Source organism: Macaca thibetana, chromosome 5, assembly GCF_024542745.1.
Source record: "Macaca thibetana thibetana isolate TM-01 chromosome 5, ASM2454274v1, whole genome shotgun sequence".
NCBI lineage: Eukaryota > Metazoa > Chordata > Mammalia > Primates > Cercopithecidae > Macaca > Macaca thibetana.
In genome coordinates this window covers 46,117,214-46,140,168 of record NC_065582.1, presented here as the reverse complement: position 1 = coordinate 46,140,168, position 22,955 = coordinate 46,117,214, and the positions used below count along the sequence as shown (strand labels likewise).

The 22,955-nt window shown below is 37.1% G+C and overlaps 1 protein-coding gene across 4 annotated transcripts in view; it reads left to right on the top strand.

Moving 5' to 3' along the window:
- Positions 1-22,955, top strand: part of GAB1 (GRB2 associated binding protein 1) — a 129,981-nt gene that overhangs the window by 104,140 nt on the left and 2,886 nt on the right. For 2 of the 4 annotated variants that reach the window (XM_050791090.1, XM_050791088.1), the window contains 4 exons: positions 12,611-12,700; positions 14,302-14,395; positions 15,664-15,787; positions 16,624-16,785. In XM_050791090.1, coding sequence (XP_050647047.1) covers positions 12,611-12,700; positions 14,302-14,395; positions 15,664-15,787; positions 16,624-16,785 — 470 coding nt within the window. The remainder of the gene's footprint in view (positions 1-12,610; positions 12,701-14,301; positions 14,396-15,663; positions 15,788-16,623; positions 16,786-22,955) is intronic. The other 2 variants (XM_050791089.1, XM_050791091.1) reach the window with 2 other exon arrangements.

Here is a 22,955-nt window from a genome sequence, read left to right as displayed (position 1 = left end):
AAGAAAATATTGCAGGCCAACCCAAACACTTCTGCAAGCTAGATAATGGCCTTCAGCTGCTATTTAGTAACCTCTTCTCTAGAATATATAATATCAAATCAGACTTAAGATTATTAATGTATTTGACATAATTATTTAAGAACAGTGAGACTGTATAATCTTTCCATTCTGTTCCTATAACAACTTCTTAAGAATTACTTTGCCTTTGCTGGGGTAATAAATGCTTCTAGTCTATCTTTTTTTTTTCATGCTGGCCTGCATAAGTAACATTAAGTTCTAAGGTAACATAGTTTGTTAAGAAGTCTGTAAAGGAAACTGTTCAGCCAAATTGGGTAATATCTACCCAGGTTTTTAAAATTGGGGTTTAAGTAGTTAAAACACAGACAATTTGATTTGTTGCACTATGCTGTTAGTGTGGCTTAATCTTGACAACCAAGTAAATTTGTGTAAATGTAAATGTGATGGATGATACAATATCTGGCTTACCTAAGGGTGTTTCAGCACATTTGAAAACTCTCCTGCTATATGTAGCTTTTTAAGATCGCATAATGTTTGTGTCAGTTTCTCCTTAACCTGGGCTTAGATCATTAATAGTACTAATTAAGTCCTGGTTGTGAGGAAAAGAGACTGAGGCTCAGAGTATCTTAAGAAAAAGGATTTGATTTTGTTTGTAAGCAAAGATAACCTCCTTGTTTCAATAGGAGGTTAACCTCCTTCAACAAAGAGGTTATCAGGAAGTGAGGCAATTCCAGGGGACTGTTGCTGTGTTCTGCTCTCTCTGTGCATTTCTGTTTTACAGGAAATCTTTGCATCTGGTTTGTTCTCTTTCACATTCTTACCTTCTTTTCTGTTTTCTTTTCTGATTCTTTTCTGTTTCTTACTCTGTATCCCCTACTTAAATGGATTTTGCTTTCCAAGAGCTTTGGCCTCCAATGTTCCCCTTCTGTGGCCTCAATTCTGCCTCCTAGCTCCTTTTTATGTGCCCTTGCAGCTTCTGCATCAGCTTCTCATTGCCTTATTTATTATTTACTCACTTTAGATTGCTTAGAGATTATGTGATTGGTCTATGTGTGTCACACCCACGACGACCCAGTCTGCCCAGGCAGCAGGGCTGTGATTGTGATGTGGGTCTCAGAAAGGAAGTGAGCATCAGAGACTTTCTACTGGATAATGCTTCCTTTTGTTTTTCTTTTTCTTTTTGGCTCTAAATCTATTTTAGACACGACTGGTCATTTTCTTTGCATATAATTTGCAAAAATATGTTTGGACATGTATAGCTTTATAATTGGTTCACACAGATCACTGAAGGATTGAGATACAAGTGTCATGAACTCTTTGAAATATTGAAATATCTTTTTTAATGTTAAACTGGTGCTTTCCTTGTTTTCCAGTAACGAGTGCATGTTAGTGGCAGATCTCTACTTTTCAACTCCAAACCTAACAGTTTTATATTTTGAGGTCTCGCATAAATGTGGAGGGAGTAAGATTTGGGTGAGGGTGCAAAGCTCTTAAATCCTACCTCCCTTGCTCCTCTGCTGCTCTTTTCTCCCCTTGAGCTCTGTAGAACACAGTTTGAAAACTCCAGTATATTTCACAGTTGTGATTCCAAGTGGTAAGCATAATATGAAATCAGGAAACATCCTTGTTTATAAGTTAGAAAAGACCTGAGATCATAATGATTAGCTTTTAGTATCCTCTAAGTCTGATATCACTCAAGTGTCCCACATTATTATGATATACGTTTTATGTATATATCACAATATATACTACATATCATGTATACTGCATATTTTATAATTATACATCCCTATGGATTTAGTGAAAGTACTATTATTCTAGTACACTGGAGACTAACTGCACTAGTTCTTTAACGTAAAGGAACTTAATAGAACAGAACAAAGTAGGTTCTTAGTTATTTCTGGAGATTGTGTTCATTCTTTTAAAATTTAACTGAACTGATCAGAGTCTATCGTGAGTTCACTGGCCACATTATTTATTTGGCATATTGCTTAGATACAAAATGAACTAAAAAAGAGCACCCAGATTGAAATACCCATATAATTTTTGCTAGAATCAAGAATAGACTCAGCAAAACAGTAAAGAGGTTCCTAAAGTCATAGTATTCAAAAAAATTTGCTTTTCTTTAGTACTATTCTACTTTTTAAATAGTTATGATACAGGAGAGGAGGCTTGAGAATGTATTTAACATTACAAGGCAAACTTTGTAAACTCACTTTACAAAATTATGACTTCATAAACTCACTTTACAAAGCTATAACTTCAAGAAAAACACATTTTAAAATCCAAATTCAGATCTCAAAGCAGTTTACCCACAAACACTTAAACGAAAATAATGTCTCATTTGGTCCTATAATTTTTATCAGTATTCATAGCATCAGGTGAATCTATTTTAATTTCACATTTCATGACGTCAGATAAATGACTTAATCTATTATTTCAGTATCTCTTATGTAACTCATAATAAACAAATCTAATTCTATCAAATATGGCTTGATTAGTTTCAGAGCTCCATATAACTAGTTCATTACCCTGTATGTCTGGTTTTTGAGATTGTCTTTGGAAGGATCTATAAGAAACCGGTAACATTCTGGTCTTCTTTATATCCCCAATTATAGATGTCAGCTGCTGTAGTTTGCGTACAGATGAACTTTTCAAATAGTTCTGAGTAATTGAAGCTGCAGAAATACATAGATGTTCTGAACACTTAAACATAATTATCTTAGACCCTTTGCCTATCACCCAATTCATAATAGTGATATTTTCATCACACTGTTTCTGTCACTGTAGTGTTTGTTTTGAGCTACATGTTGTCTGTATTAATAGAAGCGTATTTTACACATACTGTATTAAATATTGGGAAAGCAGATGACTCACTGGAAATACAGGACAAATTATATTTTGACCTCTTCAATTGAAAATTTTATATTTCTGATGGAAAGGGGATTTTGTAAAGTTTGGGAAATTTATCTATCTGTTGTAACTTCTCTTTATGTCATGACATAAATCTACTATAGTTAATCGCTAAACTTATCTAAGGCCCCCATCTCTGTCTAGTCCCTGTCTAGCATGATGCAGCAGCTGTGTGAGCCCCACGTGGTGTCTTTGTGTTGTTATGTTTGGCCTTGTCCATTCACTCCTCTCTGTAACAGTCTGAACATTAATTGCTGTACTGACTTTTTTTTAAGCCAGTGCAAGGTTTTGTATGGTGTTTTTATACACCAGTTTGGTTAAAGTACCTTCAGGCTTAGATCCTTAATACTGTGTGGGGAGCATACAGAAGACTAATCCTGAGAGCTTCCCTGGGTGACTCTTTCGGCACAGTGATGGATTTGCTCTAAACATTTTTTCAAGAGATCCTTTAAAGTTTCTGAATGTGATTAAAAATTAACATGCACTTTTTAAAATTTTTATTCTTTTGTATTGCAATTTTTATTTTAGTTTCAGGGGGGTGCATGTGCAGGTTTGTTACCTGTGTATAGTATGTGATGCTGAGATTTAGGGTATGAGTGATCCTGTCACTCAGAAACTGAACATAGCACCCAATTGTTAGTTTTTCAACCCTTTCCCCCTGCCTCCTTCCCCTCTCTGGTAGTACCCAGTGTCTGTTGTTGCCATCTTTATGTCCATGTTTAGCTCTCACTTATAAGTGAGAACATGTGATATTTGGTTTTCTGGTCCTGCATTTATTTGCTTAGTATAATGGCCTCCACCTGCATCCGTGTTGCTGCAAAGGACATGATTTCATTCTTTTTATGGCTGTGTAGTATTCCATGGTGTATATGTACCACATTTTCTTTATCCAGTCCACTGTTGATGGGCACCTAGGTTGATTCCATGTCTTTGCTATTGTAGACACTGCTGCAGTGAACATGCGAGTGCATGTGTCTTTTTGGTAGAAAGATTTGTATTCTTTTGGATGTATACCCAGTAATGGGATTGCTGGGTTTTATGGTGGTTCTGTTCTAGTTCTTTGAGAAGCCTCCAAACTGCCTTCCACAGTGGCTGAACTAATTTACATTCCCACCAACAGTATATAAGCATTCCCTTTTCTCCCCAGCCTCCTGAGCATCTATTGTTTTTTGACTTTTTAGTAACAGCTGTTTTGACTAGTGTGAGATGGTATCTCATTGTAGTTTTGATTTGCATTTCTCTGATGATTAGTGATGGAGTGTTTTTTTAATATATTTGTTGGCCACTTGTATGTCTCATTTCTAGATTTGTCAGTTCATGTCTTTCATCCATATTTTAATGGGGTTACTTGTTTTTTGCTTGTTGAGTTTTTTGTAGATTCTGGATATTACCCCTTTGTCAGATGCATAGTTTGTGCATATTTTCTCCCATTCTGTAGGTTGTCTGGTTACTCTGTTGATAGTCTCTTTTGCTGTGCAAAAGCTCTTTAGTTTAATTAGGTCCCACTTGTCAATTTCTGGTTTGTTGCAATTGCTTTTGAAGACTTGGTCATAATGTCTAGTTTCTTGAGGGTTTTTATCAGAAAGATGTTGGATTTTATCGAAAGCTTTTACTGTGTATATCAAGATGATCATATGTTTTTTGTTTTTAATTGTTTACATGGTGAATCACATTTATTGATTTGTATATGTTGAACCACTTTGCACCTTAGGAGTAAAGCCTACTTGATCATTAACATGCTTTTTAAAAACTACATGTATACAATAATCAGTGTTTGGAGAATGTATGAGTAATACCAGTACATGTAACTAGATTTTGATAAACAGGTATTAAAGTTTAACTCTTAAGTCAAGCTTTGGGTTAGATTTGTTACCATTTAAAGGAAATAACTATGGAGTGCATTTTTACAGCATAGCCTTAACATGGGGTTTCTTTCTCTCAATATTCTCTTGACTTCAAAGTATAATTATCATTATTACATTTCTCTTTATACTATGAGACCATTAAAACGTATAACAGTTTTTCACTTCTCTGCCTTGATTACTTTCTGGAATTAACAAATGATAATGTGAATTACTTTTACTCTTTCTTGATTTTGGAGATGCTTACTGGAAGTAGGAGAATAATCTGCAAAAGTTTTGGAAGAGTAAAAAATTTAGGCTTAAAAAAAGTTTAGGCTTTGTAAAGCCTGTAATAATACAGAAAATAGAATGTCTACTTTGTGTGGAATTTATGTAAGTAGTTACCTATTAGAATAATGCATTAATAGATCACATCTGTTTATTTGAAATATGACCTCGCATGACTGCCTTGACTGTATTTGAGATGACCGACTTGAAATACCCTTAGAATTTAGTTCTTCCCTTTTTCCATTTAAATGACAAGCAAAAATGACTGGGCACAGTGGCTCAGCCTGTAATCCCAGCCTCTTGGGAGACCAAGGTGGGCAGATCACCTGAGGTCGGGAGTTTGAGACCAGCCTGACCAACACTGGCGAAACCTGTCTCTAGTAAAAATACAAAAAAAAATATCCAGGTATGGTGGCACGTGCCTGTTGTAATCCCAGCTACTCGGGAGGCTAAGGCATGAGAACTGTTTGAACCTAGGAGTTGGAGGTTGCAGTGAGCTGAGATCGTGCTACTGCACTCCAACCTGGGCAACAGAGCAAGACTCCATCTCAAAAAAAAAAAAAGACAAGCAAAAATGTCTTTGGTGTGTGTGTGAGATTGATCAGATTAAACACCACTAACTTTAAGAGAAAGCCAGTTCATTAACATTCATACAACACAGATTTAAGCACCTATGGGTTACAGGATATAAATTCTCCAAACAAGGAAAAGGTTGCTCCCCTGAAGAAGCTCACCATCTAGGAGAGGATGTGGAGAAGTAAACACATTATCATAATTACCGTGGAAGGGGCTGTGGTTGAAGTAAACTCTTGGCACTATTAGGGAAGCTCCCCTGAGGAAAGTCTGAGAGTGTGAGTGGCAATTAAATGATGCTAGGGGAGGGCAGCCTGGCAAAGTATCTTCTCGTTAGAATAAACAACATGCCCAGGTCCTTTAAAAAGAGGGGAGATGAGACAGGCCCAGAGTCGTGGGGAGGTAGGTGGGCGGGCAAAAAGGAGGGAGGAAAGTACCAAAGGAGGGACGAATGCCAGATGCCTTGCAGTTGCCTGATCCTGAAGGAGTTATAATTTATGGTAATGAGTTTGGACTTTATTCTGAGTGCACCATTAAAGAATTTTATGCAGGCACATAACATAATCAGGTTGGCCCTAGAAAGCTCATTCTGATTTAAGAATACAATAGAGAAAATAATTGTATTCTTTAATGTAAGATGTTATAAAAATCACTTTTCTTTCTCAGAGAGTGCTTTGCCCAGTTTTCCAAAATCCAGGGTTCTTGAAGCCTTTGTTAAGACAGGATCAGATAGGAAAGGCATAGCAAAAGTCGGCCTGTCTGGCAAATAGGAAAGGCATAGCAAAAGTCCCCCTGTCTGGCTCCCTCAACTTGGGGAACTTACAGTGATTTTTGGAAGTTTTGAGGCACTTGGAGTATAAGCGGAACTCATATAGCCATGCAGTGCGAGTTCATCACTTTCAGAGAAACAGAACAGGTAAATGAAGTGCTCATTTTTTAAAAAAGATATCAGACAAACAATTTTTTATTTTCTGGTGTGAATGTCTGACGCATGTCAGGGCCTTCATTTTAAAAGAGCACCCCGCTCTTTGCTGCTCTGTTTCTTAGGGTTTCATGAAATGGTGGTGCTACATTAAGACTAGCTTTACATTTTGCCTTGACATCAGTGTTTGCACAGAAAGATTTTATGCAGTTTGCAAGGATATTTTCTTTCTTTTTCTTTTAGAGACGGGTTCTCACTATGTTGCCCAAGCTGGTCTCAAACTCCTGGGCTCAAGTGATCCTCCCGCCTCAGCCTCCCACAGTGTTGGGATTACAGGCATGAGCCACTGTGCCTGGCCTGCAGTGCTGTTTTCTTTGGCATACTTGGGGATAATTCCTTAGAATTAAAATTGTTTCTTTTTTTTTTTTTTTGAAGGGCTTTAGCTTTTGAGGGTTTAAAAGTGTCCTCCTCCATTAGAATTCACATGATATAAGAGAGCAAAGCAAAGGGAGGGTATGAATCATACGCTGCATGCTCTTCTAGAATGGCATATATTTTCTAGTTAGTGTGTTTTCAGTTTTTTCTTTTAAAAACCATTAAAATAATTTACAGTGATGAGGTTACAGTATACAGCAGTATATTAGAAAAATGTTAGACCAAGAATACAAAAAGCCAGAATTCATTTCTGGTAATACTATTAACAACCACTCCTTCCCATTAAATGACATTGGACAAATCCATTGACTTTTCTTCACATAAATTTTCTTATTTTAAAATGTAAAATTAGATCATCTCTAATCATACTCCCAATTAGGGAGCAGATCACATGATCAAGAGACTGACATTAACAACCCTCCTAAGAATTAAAGCACAGATAGAAATTTCCCCAGTTGTCAGTGCTCTTCACTAAATTATGTTGCACTCTTTGTTCAAACCAAGTCTAGCAAAAGCCAAGTTGTAGCTGCCTTGGACTTAAAGGTTCAGGTTCACAAGAGTTCTCTGTTTACTCAGAATTTGAGAATCACCAAAGTTGTTTTATTTTTGCCTTTGCTTTAATATTCTTATTTCTTATTATCTATTTTCATACTTTTCTTCAGCAATCAGTAAAACATTGGCCTATACAGGCAGTAAAGGAGGAGAAAAGGCTAAGACAGTCCTCCTTACACCTTGGACTCTTTTTTCCTTTCTCTCAAGTAATATAGGGCTATTCTTTGGGTATGATTTTCATGTCTGTCTGGAACATAAATGTCAAATTGAGTTTGGAAGCATAGAGAAATCAAGCTAACAAAACGCCTAAGTGACATAGTACAATTCAGTGCAACATTTCCACATTGTAGCTTCTGCCCTAAAATTAACCTTAAGCTTTGCACAGAGTAGAAAATACATGTAAATTTTATAAATGCATTTTTAAAAATCTCTATATGATTATATCATATTGTTCTATTAAGAAAACCAAGGAATACCCTAGAAAAGGAGTATCCTTTTAGTACCCACCCCAGAAAAAAAGGTAATGGAGATGAGGAAGAACTTGAGTGAAAGGCTTACTGATTTCATGCATCTGATTTTGACTCATACGAGTCTCCTTGGAACATACGACATCTTTAAAAATTACTTAGTCCACATTATCTTCATTATTACAATCACTTACATTTTATATATGTTTTCACTGTCACCAAGAGGAAATTACTGGTCATGAAGGTAAACCCTTCAGAGAAATGTAACGATTTTACATCTCTAATGTTGGAAGTACTTAAAATTTAGTTGAGATAACTTACTGTATACAAAAGCAAAGCGATACAAATACTCTTCTAAGAGTAACTATAGTAAAGACTGTAGGTTTGAAATAAGGATATGGGACTAAGAACATGAACCCTCTCTGTAGATGCACAGGATTTAAATTCTGGCTCTACCAGTCATCATCTGTGTGACTCTGGGCAAGTTACTTAAGTTCTATAAGCCCCAACCAGCGTGGTAATACAATTATTAAAATCTCTTTTAAATTGTACCTTCCCGATGTGGTTGTTAAGAGGTGTTAGCATGTCTAATACCTAATAACTTCTCAATAAATGTTCACGATTGATAACTAAGTGTAATGGCATTTCTCTGGGCAGTCTTAGAGAATGTGTTCTAACTTGAGCTTTGTGTAGAAATTAAAGTCACTGATTGATAAAGCAGTGATGGATATTGATAGTGAAAGAATGTAGAAAAGGGCTGAAATTTTAAAGATGTACATGAGAAATAGAGAATGGTCTAGCCAGAGCAGAGCACAATTCAAGGGAAGAATGTGATGTAAACACATCCGTAGTTTATTCTTGTGGCATTTCCATATTCTCCATGACTTCTCCAAATAAGTTATATGTATTCTGTGTTCTTGTCTGTAAAATCAGTGCTATCTTGAAATGTAATTCATTGAATAGAACACTCTAAAGTTGCTGGATACTATGTTGCACTTGTTGAAGTCAGAATAAAAATATACAGATGAATCTTTAACATTTTATTTGGGAAGCAAGACTGCAATTTGAGATACACAGACAAAGTCTTTGTTATGTCTGAAGAACAAGGAGGAGGTTGGGAGTTTTATTAGAAAGAGAAATCTTACGTATTGTTTTAAAAGAAAGCTCACTGGCACTAGAGAATTTCTTGGGAGCTGGCAAGATCTGATTGGTGAATGATGGTGGTAGGTGAAACCAGTTTTAGAGTCATGGCAAGTCATATGCAGCAGCCGCTACATAAAACCGGTCTTAGGGTTGCAGCAGGCCGTTTCAGCACCAGGGGTTGTGGAAATGTTTTATTTTATTTATTTTATTTTTATTTTTTGAGACGGAGTCTCGCTCTGTCGCCCAGGCTGGAGTGCAGTGGCCGGATCTCAGCTCACTGCAAGCTCCACCTCCCAGGTTTACGCCATTCTCCTGCCTCAGCCTCCTGAGTAGCTGGGACTACAGGTGCCCACCACCTCGCCCGGCTAGTTTTTTTTTTGTTTTTTGTTTTTTTTTGTATTTTTTAGTAGAGACGGAGTTTCACCGTGTTAGCCAGGATGATCTCGATCTCCTGACCTCGTGATCCGCCCGTCTCGCTAATTCTTGGATCAGTTGCCCTGTGCCCTGAGTGCTTCCCGCCTCGCCCCTCAACCCTAATTTAGTTGGCTACAACAAGAATGACCCAATTTGTATAATCAACTTTCACACACCTTTCTCACTTAATGGACCTTTAATGGCTGCTATCTTTCTTCTGTCCTTTTCAGTTTGAAAATCATTCTCCTAGCTAGAGAAGACTAAAGCAAGATAGGAGTTGAGTTTCTCTCGCTTTTTTTTTTTTAATCTATTATTATTAGTTTTTTTTCCCCAAACACGTTTGTTCTTGCCTTGTTTCTCTTCCTCTAGAAATATATTTTAAAAGACCCTCCATGATATTTTTCATAGGCCGTGAGCATTCTGGATTATAGTCATCACACCAGCATTCACACAGGCTCGGGTAACTTTCTCATTGACCTTGACTCCCTGCTCCTTCCATTTCAGTCCTTCCCATTTTAAAAGCTCTTTTTGTTGTCATATTGGGAAATTATTAGCATTTTGAGACCAAATGCAGATGCTCAAAGGGGATGGACTACATAACTCTGAGAATTTGTACCTAAGGATCCAGGAAATGGTGTCATTACTAAGGGCATTGGAGGTGGAAAATGGCATTGGTTTGGAGGAGAAACAATTAGTTTCAGCTTTAGAAGGATAATTGGAGGTGACCTGTCAGGCAGTTGGAAGGTAGAACTAGAGAAAAAGGTGAGAAACCATAACTTGGTAAGATTTAGCAGTCATGTGACCTTGATTATTTAACCACAAACATAGATAAGATACTGGGGGCACAAAGCTGAGAAACACAAAGAGTGACCACTGGGAGATAACTATGGTGAAAAAAGTCAGGAGGGAGCTGCAGAGCTAATGAAAACAGATCCTTCAGAAAAGGAGGAGTGTGTCTCACATATTAGGTCAAGACCAGCAAACCAAAAGTAGTTCTAAGAGCATTTTGTAATTAAACTTGACATCACTGATGTGTCAACTCTCTGTGGCATTCACGTTGACATCCCCCCAAGCCACATCTGTAAATCCAGAGTAGATAGACATAAGTGTAGGAATGAGCACATTTCTTCTTTCCTCTGCTTGGGTTCCTTAGTTTGTGACTGTGTAGCACAGAGTCAGCCACAATGTAGAGTTCAAAACTGAACTCCAAGCAGCTCCAACATAGTACCAGCTGAATTTCCTAAGATTCTCTGTATCCCTAAAGGTCTGGAAAGGTAAGACAATGTGGTATAGAACAGGAGTGCCACACCAGCAAGTGGCAGGCTAGAGGAAGTCTTAACTCTGCCTCCGGTTAAAGTGTAACCTGAACAAATCACTTAACCCCTTTCTTTGGGTGAATCTCATTCATAAAATGAAGAAACTAGATTTGTAAGGGCCTTTCACTCCAAAATAATCATATTATTTTAGTACTAAGACTTACCCTCTGCCTCTGTTTTGTTTTGTTTTGTTTTAAGGGTAGCACACTATTTGGGGGAGTTTAAAAAGTCATCGTAGCCGGACGCGGTGGCTCACGCCTGTAATCACAGCACTTTGGGAGGCTGAGGCAGGCGGATCACGAGGTCAGGAGATCAAGACCATCCTGGCTGACACGGTGAAACCCCGTCTCTACTAAAAATACAAAAAATTAGCCAGACGAGGTGGCAGGTGCCTGTAGTCCCAGCTACTCAGGAGGCTAAGGCAGGAGAATGGAGTGAACCCAGGAGGCGGAGCTTGCAATAAGCCAAGATCCAGATGGCACCACTGCACTCCAGCCTGGGAGACAGAGCGAGACTCCCTCTCAAAAAAAAAAAAAGTTGTCATCTTCCTTTGCTTTAGAAAAGGGTCCTGCCGCTGTGGGCCCTGGGTTAGGGAGTTTTAGGGGTAGGGAGTGAATCTTGCCCAAAATTTTAGTATTTACCTTTTAAAATCAGGCTGCCTCATTTCTGAATAAACTGAATGTATTGTCTAACTTAGAAAATTGGTTAGGAAATTTTTATTTTTTATAACCTCTACAGAATTATATTTTAAGAAGCTTTGAGATTTCGGTAGGTAAGGTGCTAGATATCAGCATTTAACCAGCAAATTCTGATTCTGCCACCTAATAGATGTCAACTCAACTTTGTAAATTCCAAGAAAAAAGAAAATTTAGTGCCACTAATAATGGAGTAGCTTAAATCACTGATTCAAATGATATTGCAACTCTGGCATCCAGGCTTCTAATGGGAAAGATGCCTTTCATAGGCTTTTCAGCAGTGCTTTTATGTGGCAGACATTAAATGAAAGGAAGACGATGGTAACTGAATTTATGCTTTCATATACTTAATTAAACTGAAGCTAGGCAATCAGTATAACCAGAATCTAAACATCTAATTATTGCAGATGAAGCCATTGGGCAACCAGTTAGTATCCAGAGGAAAGAAATGTTGGTCTTTTATTGGTTTTAGATTAGTAAATATAGTAGTGGCCACTTGCTTCTCTAGAAGAATCTTGGTTAGGAGGTGCAGGAAAAGATTAAGGTTTTAAAAACATCTCTACCAAATTAGAAAAGTAATATTACAAGGACATAGGCCTTCAGGCTTTCATATGAGACACCAGATTTCAAAGAAAAGAAAGATGTAATTGAGATCTGACTAGGGTATTCTACAAATTTTTTATTTGATCCAGTTTTCTAAGACATGTTAGAAGAAAAACTAACATGGCACATATTTTCCCTCTGTTCCCCCAAATGAAGATAACAACTAACCAGGCTGATTATCGCACTAAAATCCTACCATCTTTTATACCTCCTTGCTGCTTACATCGTTGCATGTAAATTCCTCTTTTCCGTTGTGCTGAGCATGAGCATGAATTTTATGTAGCAAGACTGAAATATTCTCCACAACAAACTTTTGTTCATGCTTTTAGATGTAACATTTTTGCACAGGGCTCTGTTGCATTTTTTACAGAATCCATTTTCCAATTAATAAATAACATTATATTAAGAGAGTCTTCTTTTTACCAATTAGGTCAAAGTCCTAAAATTTTAAGACTCAAACCCCATGGTTTAGAGCGAACTGATTCACAAACCATAGGTGACTTTGCTACAAGAAGAAAGGGTATGTACTTTAGCACCGCATGTGGTATGGGGCATTGGGAATTTATTTTGTAATGTTCTTTTTTTTTTTCTAAAAGAAGAACCTTAAATACTATTGCTGTTGTAAATAGAACTTTCCAGCACATTATTTCTAAAATGAATGCTTCCCATGTATGCCATTAACAATAGCATGTTAAATATTTGATAATATATGATATTCAGACTTCTCCTTTTGCATTATTCTTTTAACTTTTTAGACAACATTTTATCCTTTAAATTTGTGAACTGTTTGTGATTTTCTGTTGTCTTCTGTCTTTATGTATATGTATTCTGTTCTGACACAGAAGAATCATTTCCATGGATTAATTGTGCCATTATTTAAAATCTAACAGCTAAACTGCTATTAGCCTTTGGGTGTCAAAAAGTAAAACATTAACAGTTAAAGAAATACTTTCAGTCAGCAGAATATTCTGTATCTGTCTATTTTAAGAATATAGACAAGCAAAATGGTTTTAGCTAAAATTTAATAAGTTAATTTGGTCTTCATTATATATGAGTTGACAAAATACTTATGAGCCTCAATGTGTATGGTCCTTTAAAATGACCATTCATTTTATAGTGTAATGGTAATTATGCCATAATTGATTAAAATTGAATATACATGGGCAAAGACTATAAATAAATCTGGAAAGATGAAATTTTTTGTTAAGAGTGGCAGAATGAAACATAACTGAAATATTTACCTAATATGTTTAGGTAGTCTCCTAAAATATCTAGTATTAAATAGTATTGTTTTAGTTCTTTTGCTCACTCCATAAATTTCTGAAAAAATCTCAGTTTTGACTTTAAGAAAATGGCTAAGAACTCTGGTATATACTGGGTTAATTGTCTACTGCAATGTGAGGTAAATAAAGATCACTTATAAATGAAAATTATTATTAGCATTTACTTAATTGTATATAATTTAGGAAGAGATTTGTTGGTTAAATTACACTAACAATTTGAAGTAAAATAATTGTGGCCTTTTTTCAGAGTAGAGTTTGGATCTAAAGATATAAATATTGTTTCGTTTTGTTTGTTTCCAGACTGGACATGAATTATTTTAAAAGATTTGAACATTTTTTTGGTTTGGGGTTTTAACAAAGTTTTGTTTTTAATAGTTTCTATGCATCATTTTATATATATAGTTATATACTTCAGTATTGAAGAATAGGAATGATTTTACATAGATGATTAAATTTCCTTATTGAGTATGAAATTGGTGAAATAATTTATCAAATAATGAAACGTATAAAGCAACCATAGAGAAACTGGGTCACATTACTCTTTCTTCATCTCATTTAGTTTATATTCATAAAACATGTACTTAGGCAACATGTTGTAATAGAGGTTTAGGCTTTGAGGTAACAATCATGAAACATTTGATTTAGCTTTTACCACTAATTACTTAGCTATGTAACCTTGGGCAAATCATGTAACATTCATGAACCTCATTTCATATGTGTAACTAGGTGGTCTTAGGTTTGCTCTATCAAATATAGAGTTACAGAGAGAGAATCTTGTTTGTTTTCCAAAGTTCTGTACACTAAAAATCTCTTTTTCTCTCTTTTTTTTTTTTTCCAGTCAAGCCAGCACCTTTAGAAATAAAACCTTTGCCAGAATGGGAAGAATTACAAGCCCCAGTTAGATCTCCCATCACTAGGAGTTTTGCTCGAGAGTAAGTCCTTTGTCTAAAATATGTAGTTTGTATGAATAATGTGACTATCTAGAATTGTTCATTATCCTGGAAAATATCTAGAATAGTGGTTCTCAATGGATGATCTGAAGAGCCCCCTTTTAAGGGGTTCTGTGAAGTCAAAACCATTTTCATTAATATATTAAGATGTTATTTGCTGTATTTATTCTCCTACTGAGTGTACAGTGGAGTTTTCCAGAGGTTACATGATAAGTGATGATATCATTGTGACACCCAATAGAATGTGTGTATTTGTGTACTACTTGTGTTTTAAAAAATAGTCTATTCTCATTTCTAATACGGCAAAATGAATAGGTACAACTCATGTAAACAAAAATTTCTTGGGATTCTCAATAATTTTTAAGAGTATAAAAGGTTTATGAAACCAAACATTTCTGAGGATTACTAATCTTGAAAATGTGGTCGTCTCTTGTGGAGATTATGTAACCGAGACTTATTTGCCACTTTTTTTTTTTTTTTTTTGAGACAGAGTCTCGTTCTGTCGCCCAGGCTGGAGTGCAGTGGCAGGATCTCAGCTCACTGCAAGCTCCGCCTCCCGGGTGTACGCCATTCTCCTGCCTCAGCCTCCCGAGTAGCTGGGACTACAGGCGCCCGCCACCTCGCCCGACCAGTTTTTTGTATTTTTTAGTAGAGATGGGGTTTCACTGGGTTAGCCAGAATGATCTTGATCTCCTGACCTCGTGATCCGCCCGTCTCGGCCTCCCAAAGTGCTGGGATTACAGGCTTGAGCCACCGCTCCTGGCCACCAAGACTTATTTAAATGTATATAGGAAAATGAGAGGAATTTATGAAGTTACAAACCTACGTTGAACATATGTTCATGTTTTACGTGTGTGTATATATATATTATATATTATGTATATTATATTATATATTATGTATTATATATTATATATAGTTTTTTTAAAAATAGAAATTCTTGTCTTCCGTTTTATATCTGTAACTTTCTACTTATCACCAAGTCACTGGTAGTGGGTATTTTTGGGGGGCGGGGGGGACTTGTTTTACACAAAATATTTTGCTGTCCAAAATACACTTTTATAAAACAGTTATAAATATTAGTTATGTGTTTGTGCACAAAAATTATGTCATTATAAATTTGTACAATGAATGATTGTAAACATAAGGGAATATTTCTGAAAGAATGCAGACTATCATTTTTATTTGGGGAATAATTTTAGGTATTATTGTCAAGGCTTATGTTTGTGATAACATGTTTCTGTAATTAGCTCTTCTAGGTTTCCCATGTCCCCCCGACCGGATTCAGTGCATAGCACAACTTCAAGCAGTGACTCACATGACAGTGAAGAGAATTATGTTCCCATGAACCCAAACCTGTCCAGTGAAGACCCAGTATGTAAAGTTTTAACTTCTCCTTTTCTGAGCAGCCCTTTTCAGTCATTCAAGCTAGAACTGTTCTGTCTATAAATTTTATCCTCATATCTTTATATACTTAAGAAAAAGCAATAAAAGACAACTTTTTAAAAGCTTATTAAAAATAATGTCATAAACTCTAAAAACAATAAAAGGTGAAAGTAAACTGTAAATGAGTTTAAAAAAAAAAGTTGCCTGGCACAGCAGCACAACCCTGTAGTTTCAGCTGTTTGGGAGGCTGAGGTGGGAGGATCACTTGAGTCCTTGAGTCCAGCGGTTTGAGGCTAGCCTGGGCAACATGTCACCCCATGTCTAATAGAAAAAAAATAAAGTTTTCAGTTATATCTCATATAAGAGATACTTGATTTTTGATACTCTTCAAGAAAATACACTGGCAGCATTTTATAATACAGTTCTCTAAGGCTGTGTCACAGCACTCTAGTGGTGAAATGGTCTTATAAATAAGTAATATACCCTTAGATAGGTGTAAAGATTAAAGAAGACCTCTTATAAACATAACATGTTTAGTTGGCTATACTATCATAAAGCATGAGAATTTTCTAATGGTAGTGAGCATTTTGTTCCTCAGAAATCAGGTAGTTGCCAGAAAATACTTCAAATGTTTAAGAATACAAACCAATTTTAGTTTTAAAAAATATTTGGCTTTAGCTTTTCCTTAAGTCAGATTTAATGTTTGCTTTGTTATTTGTATTTTAGTAGATAAGTATATCTGTTAGGATTAAATTTCCCTCTGAATAAAAGAGAATAAATATTCGTGACTCAAGAGAGAATTTTCTTTCTTTCTCATGGAAAAGTCTGGAGAGAATCAATCCAAGGCTGTTGTGGCAGCTCTGTTCCATAGAGTCTTCAGGGATTCAGACCTTTTCCAGCTCTCCGGTCTGCTTTCCTTCGGTGTGGCACATATGCTCATTGGACAAGATGACGCTCCAGCCAACAGAGCCACATGCCAACTCCAGGTGGAGGAAAGGGAGAAAAAGAAGGGTACAGCCCAACTGCCTCATAAGGACAGTTCCTCGAAACTGCTGTATACAAACCATTAACCAGAACTTAGCCTGTGTGGCCACACTGAGACACAAAGGAGCTAGAAAACATGGCCTTAGATCCGAGGAACAGTGAGCCCACCTGAAAATCCCATGCATATGGGAGCAGGGAGAGCAGGTATTGAGGGACAGTCAGGCCATATCTACCAGGATAAGCAAATACCTAATGTCAAAATTTGGAATGAGTAACATTTTAGTGGCCCTATATTATTTAAAATAGCCCTATTTAGAGGTATAAAATAGAAAGCCCAATTCTATCAATGAATTGGTTTTTCATCCTTTATAGACTTTAGGCATAACCAGGTTTCTTACAACTATATGTTGTCAGGAAACATAATTAAGTGATATGAACAACTTGATTTTGTGCTTAAATTACTTGACTTTAAAATATTACCAAATCTTAGCCAGGCACAATGGCATGCGCCTGTAGTCCCAGCTACCCAGGAGACTGAAGCAAGAGGATCTGTTGAGCCTAGGAGTTCACACCTAGCCTGGGCAACATAGTGAGACCTCGTCTATAAAAATTTTTTAAATATCAAATGTATAAAGTATTCAAAAATATCCTTGAGGAATCGCCATACTGTTTTCCATAATGGTTGAACTAGTTTACAATCCCACCAACAGTGTAAAAGTGTTCCTATTTCTCTACATCCTCTCCAGCACCTGTTGTTTCCTGACTTTTTAATGATTGCCATTCTAACTGGTGTGAGATGGTATCTCATTGTGGTTTTGATTTGCATTTCTCTGATGGCCAGTGATGATGAGCATTTTTTCATGTGTCTGTTGGCTGTATGAATGTCTTCTTTTGAGAACTGTCTGTTCATATCCTTTGCCCACTTTTTGATGGGGTTGTTTATTTTTTTCTTGTAAATTTGTTTGAGTTCTTTATAGGTTCTGGATATTAGCCCTTTGTCAGATGAGTAGATTGCAAAAATTTTTTCCCAGGTTGCCTGTTCACTCTGATGGTAGTTTCTTTTGCTGTGCAGAAGCTCTTTAGTTTAATTAGATCCCATTTGTCAATTTTGACTTTTGTTGCCATTGCTTTTGGTGTTTTAGACATGAAGTCCTTGCCCATGCCTATGTCCTGAATGGTATTACCTAGGTTTTCTTCTAGGGTTTTTATGGTATTAGGTCTAACATTTAAGTCTCTAATCCATCTTGAATTAATTTTCGTATAAGGAGTAAGGAAAGGATCCAGTTTCAGCTTTCTACTTATGGCTAGCCAATTTTCCCAGCACCATTTATTAAATAGGGAATCCTTTCCCCATTTCTTGTTTTTCTGAGGTTTGTCAAAGATCAGATGGCTGTAGATGTGTGGTATTATTTCTGAGGACTCTGTTCTGTTCCATTGGTCTATATCTCTGTTTTGGTACCAGTACCATGCTGTTTTGGTCAAGGATCTAGAACTAGAAGTACCATATGACCCAGCCATCCCATTACTGGGTATATACCCAAAGGATTATAAATCATGCTGCTATAAAGACACATGCACACGTATGTTTATTGCGGCACTATTCACAATAGCAAAGACTTGGAATCAACCCAAATGTCCATCAGTGACAGACTGGATTAAGAAAATGTGGCACATATACACCATGGAATACTATGCAGCCATAAAAAAGGATGAGTTTGTGGTCTTTGTAGGGACACGGATACAGCTGGAAACCATCATTCTCAGCAAACTATCACAAGAACAGAAAACCAAACACCGCATGTTCTCACTCATAGGTGGGAACTGAACAATGAGATCACTCGGACTCGGGAAGGGGAACATCATACACCGGGGCCTATCATGGGGAGGGGGCGGGGGGGGAAGGATTGCATTGGGAGTTATACCTGATGTAAATGACGAGTTGATGGGTGCTGACGAGTTGATGGGTGCAGCACGCCAACATGGCACAAGTATACATATGTAACAAACCTGCACGTTATGCACATGTACCCTAGAACTTATAATAATAAAAATGAAAAGAAAAAAGTATTCGAAAATAATATAATCAATATATCAATAATATTTTCACTGATTTTTCAAGGCAGGGTAATTTTTATTGACTTTTGCTTTTGTATTCACTACTTTTCAATTTATTATTATTTAAGTTAATTAGTTTTCCTCAATATAGTAAGTTGACTCTAGTAAAACCCTAGATCCTAAATTCTCGGTCAGAGTAGATATTGTCACCTATTTCCAACTTTGGGTAGTTAAGTGAACTGTTTTTTTATTGTAAAGTAGTTAGAGTATTTTTGGAGGTACTAAAGACTGTGTCTTTTTGCCCAAAATAGTAAATAGCCATAAAAATTTTGGAAAGGCCCATATAATAGGAAAATTTAAAAATGTGATTTGTCATAGGTAAGTATTAGATGAAGGGAAAAGATGAAAAAGAAGAGTATTACAATCAGAAATCAAAGGAAATCAAAATACAATTTTTTTTTTTTTTTTTTTTTTTTTTTTTTTTTGAGATAGAATCTCGCTCTGTCGCCCAGGCTGGAGTGCAGTGGCCGGATCTCAGCTCACTGCAAGCTCCACCTCCTGGGTTTATGCCATTCTCCTGCCTCAGCCTCCCGAGTAGCTGGGACTACAGGCGCCCGCCACCTCGCCCGGCTAGATTTTTGTATTTTTTAGTAGAGACGGGGTTTCACCAGGGTAGCCAGGATGGTCTCGATCTCCTGACCTCGTGATCCGCCCGCCTCGGCCTCTCAAAGTGCTGGGATTACAGGCTTGAGCCACCGCGCCCGGCCTTTTTTTTTTTTTTTTTTTTTTTTTTTTTTTTTACACCTAATGCCATTAAGCCACAAAGGTACTTTTACTTGTCACCAGTAGAGGTGTCTAAATAAACACAATGTGGTGAATTTCTTTTTTTTTTTTTTTTTTTTGGAGACAGATTCTCGTTCTGTCACCTAGGCTGGAATGCAGTGGCGTGATCTCAGCTCTCTGCAGCCTCCACCTCCTGGGTTTTAAACAATTCTCCTGACTCAGCCTCCTGAGTAGCTGGGATGTCAGGTTTGCGCCACCACTCCCGACTAATTTTTGTGTTTTTGATAGAAATAGGGTTTCATCATGTTGCCCAGGATGGTCTCAAACTCCTGACCTCAAATGATCTGCCTGCCTTGGCTTCCCAAAGTGCTGGGATTACAGGCGTGAGCCACTGCACCTGGCCTGTGATGAATTTCTGAAGTACTTAGGTCCTATGTATTAGAAAAAAGCACAAATGACCCAGGAGGACATACGTATCTACCAAGTACAACAGAAAAGTCAACAGTGCCAATTCCATCTCCTCATGCTGCCAAATACAAGGACTCATCATAGTCCATTCAACTCTCCCTTAGAAAAGAATATGAGAATTATAGCAAATATTTAACAAACTTCTTTAATTTTGGATCAAAATTAATGCATTATCAAGTGAATTCTGAATGTGACACCTGAAATTCAAATGATGGTAAACCATAACTAAAGGCAGACATATTGTTATGTGATAATAACAAAAATATGTTAAATGATTTCACATAATTTTTTAAAAATCTAGGCCACGTGTTGTGGCTCACACCTGTAATCCCAGCACTTTAGGAGGCCGAAGCGGATCACCTGAGGTTAGTAGTGTGAGACCAGCCTGGCCAACCTGGTGAAACCCCGTCTTTACTAAAAATACAAAAATTAGCCAGGTGTGGTGGCAGACGCCTGTAATCCCAGTTAGGAGGCTGAGGCAGGAGAATTGCTTGAGCCCACAAGGCAGAGATTGCAGTGAGCCAAGATCAAGCTACTGCCCTCCAGCCCAGGCGACAAAGCAAGAGTCCACCTCAAAAAAAAAAAAAAAAAAAAAAAAAAAATAGCACTACTGGTTTGTTATTTAATTCAAAGAACACTTATAATACCTTGTAGAATCTTAGAGTTTCTCTAAACTGTTTTGGGAAAATACTGGGTGAAAGGCTAGAATACAGACAGGCTGTTCCCACTGGAGATTAAATAGACTTCCTTGTAGACACACAAATGTTAACAATACTTAAAGATGGCCGGGCGCGGTGGCTCAAGCCTGTAATCCCAGCACTTTGGGAGGCCGAGATGGGCGGATCACGAGGTCAGGAGATCGAGACCATCCTGGCTAACACGGTGAAACCCCGTCTCTACTAAAAAATACAAAAAACTAGCCGGGCGCGGTGGCGGGCGCCTGTAGTCCCAACTACTCGGGAGGCTGAGGCAGGAGAATGGCGTGAACCCGGGAGGCGGAGCTTGCAGTGAGCTGAGATCTGGCCACTGCACTCCAGCCTGGGCGGCAGAGCGAGACTCCGTCTCAAAAAAAAAAAAAAAAAAAAAAAAAAATACTTAAAGATGGAAAAATGTTCAGTTCTAGTAATAGCAGACATAAAATAGGTTAACTAGCCACCCTGAGAAATTCTGTTTAGGAGCAGCTTACTGGTATAATGCATGCAGGTCTTTTGAATGCATACATTTCTTTTATAGCCTTGTAATACTGTGAACACTTCTAGATATTTCTAATCAGAGAAATGGATTATGGGTCTTTCATTGATCACATTTGAATATAGAATTTTCCATACGCTCATGGCTGATTTTATGTGACAATGATGTATAGAGTCATTCAGGTAAAAAATTTCATGATGATTTCAGTTTCTCCATGAATTAGAAAAAAGGGAGGGATTGCTATTTATATTGAGGACCAAAACTTGCTTACATTTTTTGTGTTCTACATGTTATTTTTGATTTTTTGTTTTCTTCAGACAGAGTTTCCCTGTTGCCCAGGCTGGAGTGCAGTGGCGCGATCTTGGCTCACTGCAACCTCCACCTCCCGGGTTCAAATGATTAGCCTGTCTCAACCTCCCAAGTAGCTGGGATTACAGGCGCCCACCACCACACCCAGCTAATTTTTGTAGTTTTTAGTAAAGATGGGGTTTCACCATGTTGGCCAGGCTGGTCTCGAACTCCTGACCTCAGGTGGTCCCCCCCCGCCTCAGCCTCCCAAAGTGCTGGGATTACAGGCCTGAGCCACCGCGCCTAGCCGTTTTCTGTATTTTTTTTAATGTTTTATTTGCAGTAATTGATACATTTGGTTTAAAAAATCTGTTTCTTCAAATAGGAACATTACATTTAGTTGTGCAGGTTGTTTACTGCATAAACATACTGCATACCTGATTATATGAAATTCAGGCTATGTGCTGCTTACCACGCTGCACTCGCCCACAGCACAGAGCTGTGTCACCCCAGTGCAAGCACCACCTTTTAATAATTTGCAAAAAGGTTCCATACCAGCTATTAGCAGCCTTGCTACAAAATGAGGGAATAGTGTCAATATTTCCCTAGAAGTGTCTTTTCCCTAAGGCACAGTTTTTTCTGTTTAACCTAAGCAAAAAGAAATGAAGTAGCAACATAAAAAGAATCAACAGAACCACCAGATGTATGCAGTTTTCAAATTGTTTTATTCATCATAACATGTACAAATTTTTAACTTTGTTAAATCATTATGGTTTTCTTCAAAAGTATGAGATAATATATAAGCATTAATATCAACAGTACACAAGGATGAAAATCCCTAATGAGAAATACAGTCTTGCATATGAGAAGCCAAGAACATTTCTAGATTGGGTTAAAAGGAGTAAGGCATGGAAACAAGTCACTTGTTTGAGCACATGTATAATAGAACCCTGTTGTAATTAGAGTGGAGGGAATATATAGGGACTTAGGTTCATGCCAGCTTTTTCTTTCTATTTAGCATTGATCTTTCATTTTTCTGCCTCAAGTTTTTTGTTCCTGTTGTTTATTGCTGTCATCTATCTTCCCACCTTCTTTACCTTTTTTTTAGAGAGTAGTCCTACTGTACAAATCATCTGAAATGGTTATTTACAAATTCCAGAGTTGTCTTCACTCTACTCCCTTTAAAATCTTAGCACTATTTTTGTCCAAAATTTTAATTCTTTTTAAACCCACAAGTTAGTATTATTAGTGCTCTTATTATATAAACTATGCTTATTTACGTTTTTCTGCATGTTTAGCGGCTTCTTTATCATTTCTTCTTGTATCTCAGGCCTTTCTTAGGTAATAATTTTCCTTCTCTCTTAAATACGTACTTTAAAATGTATGC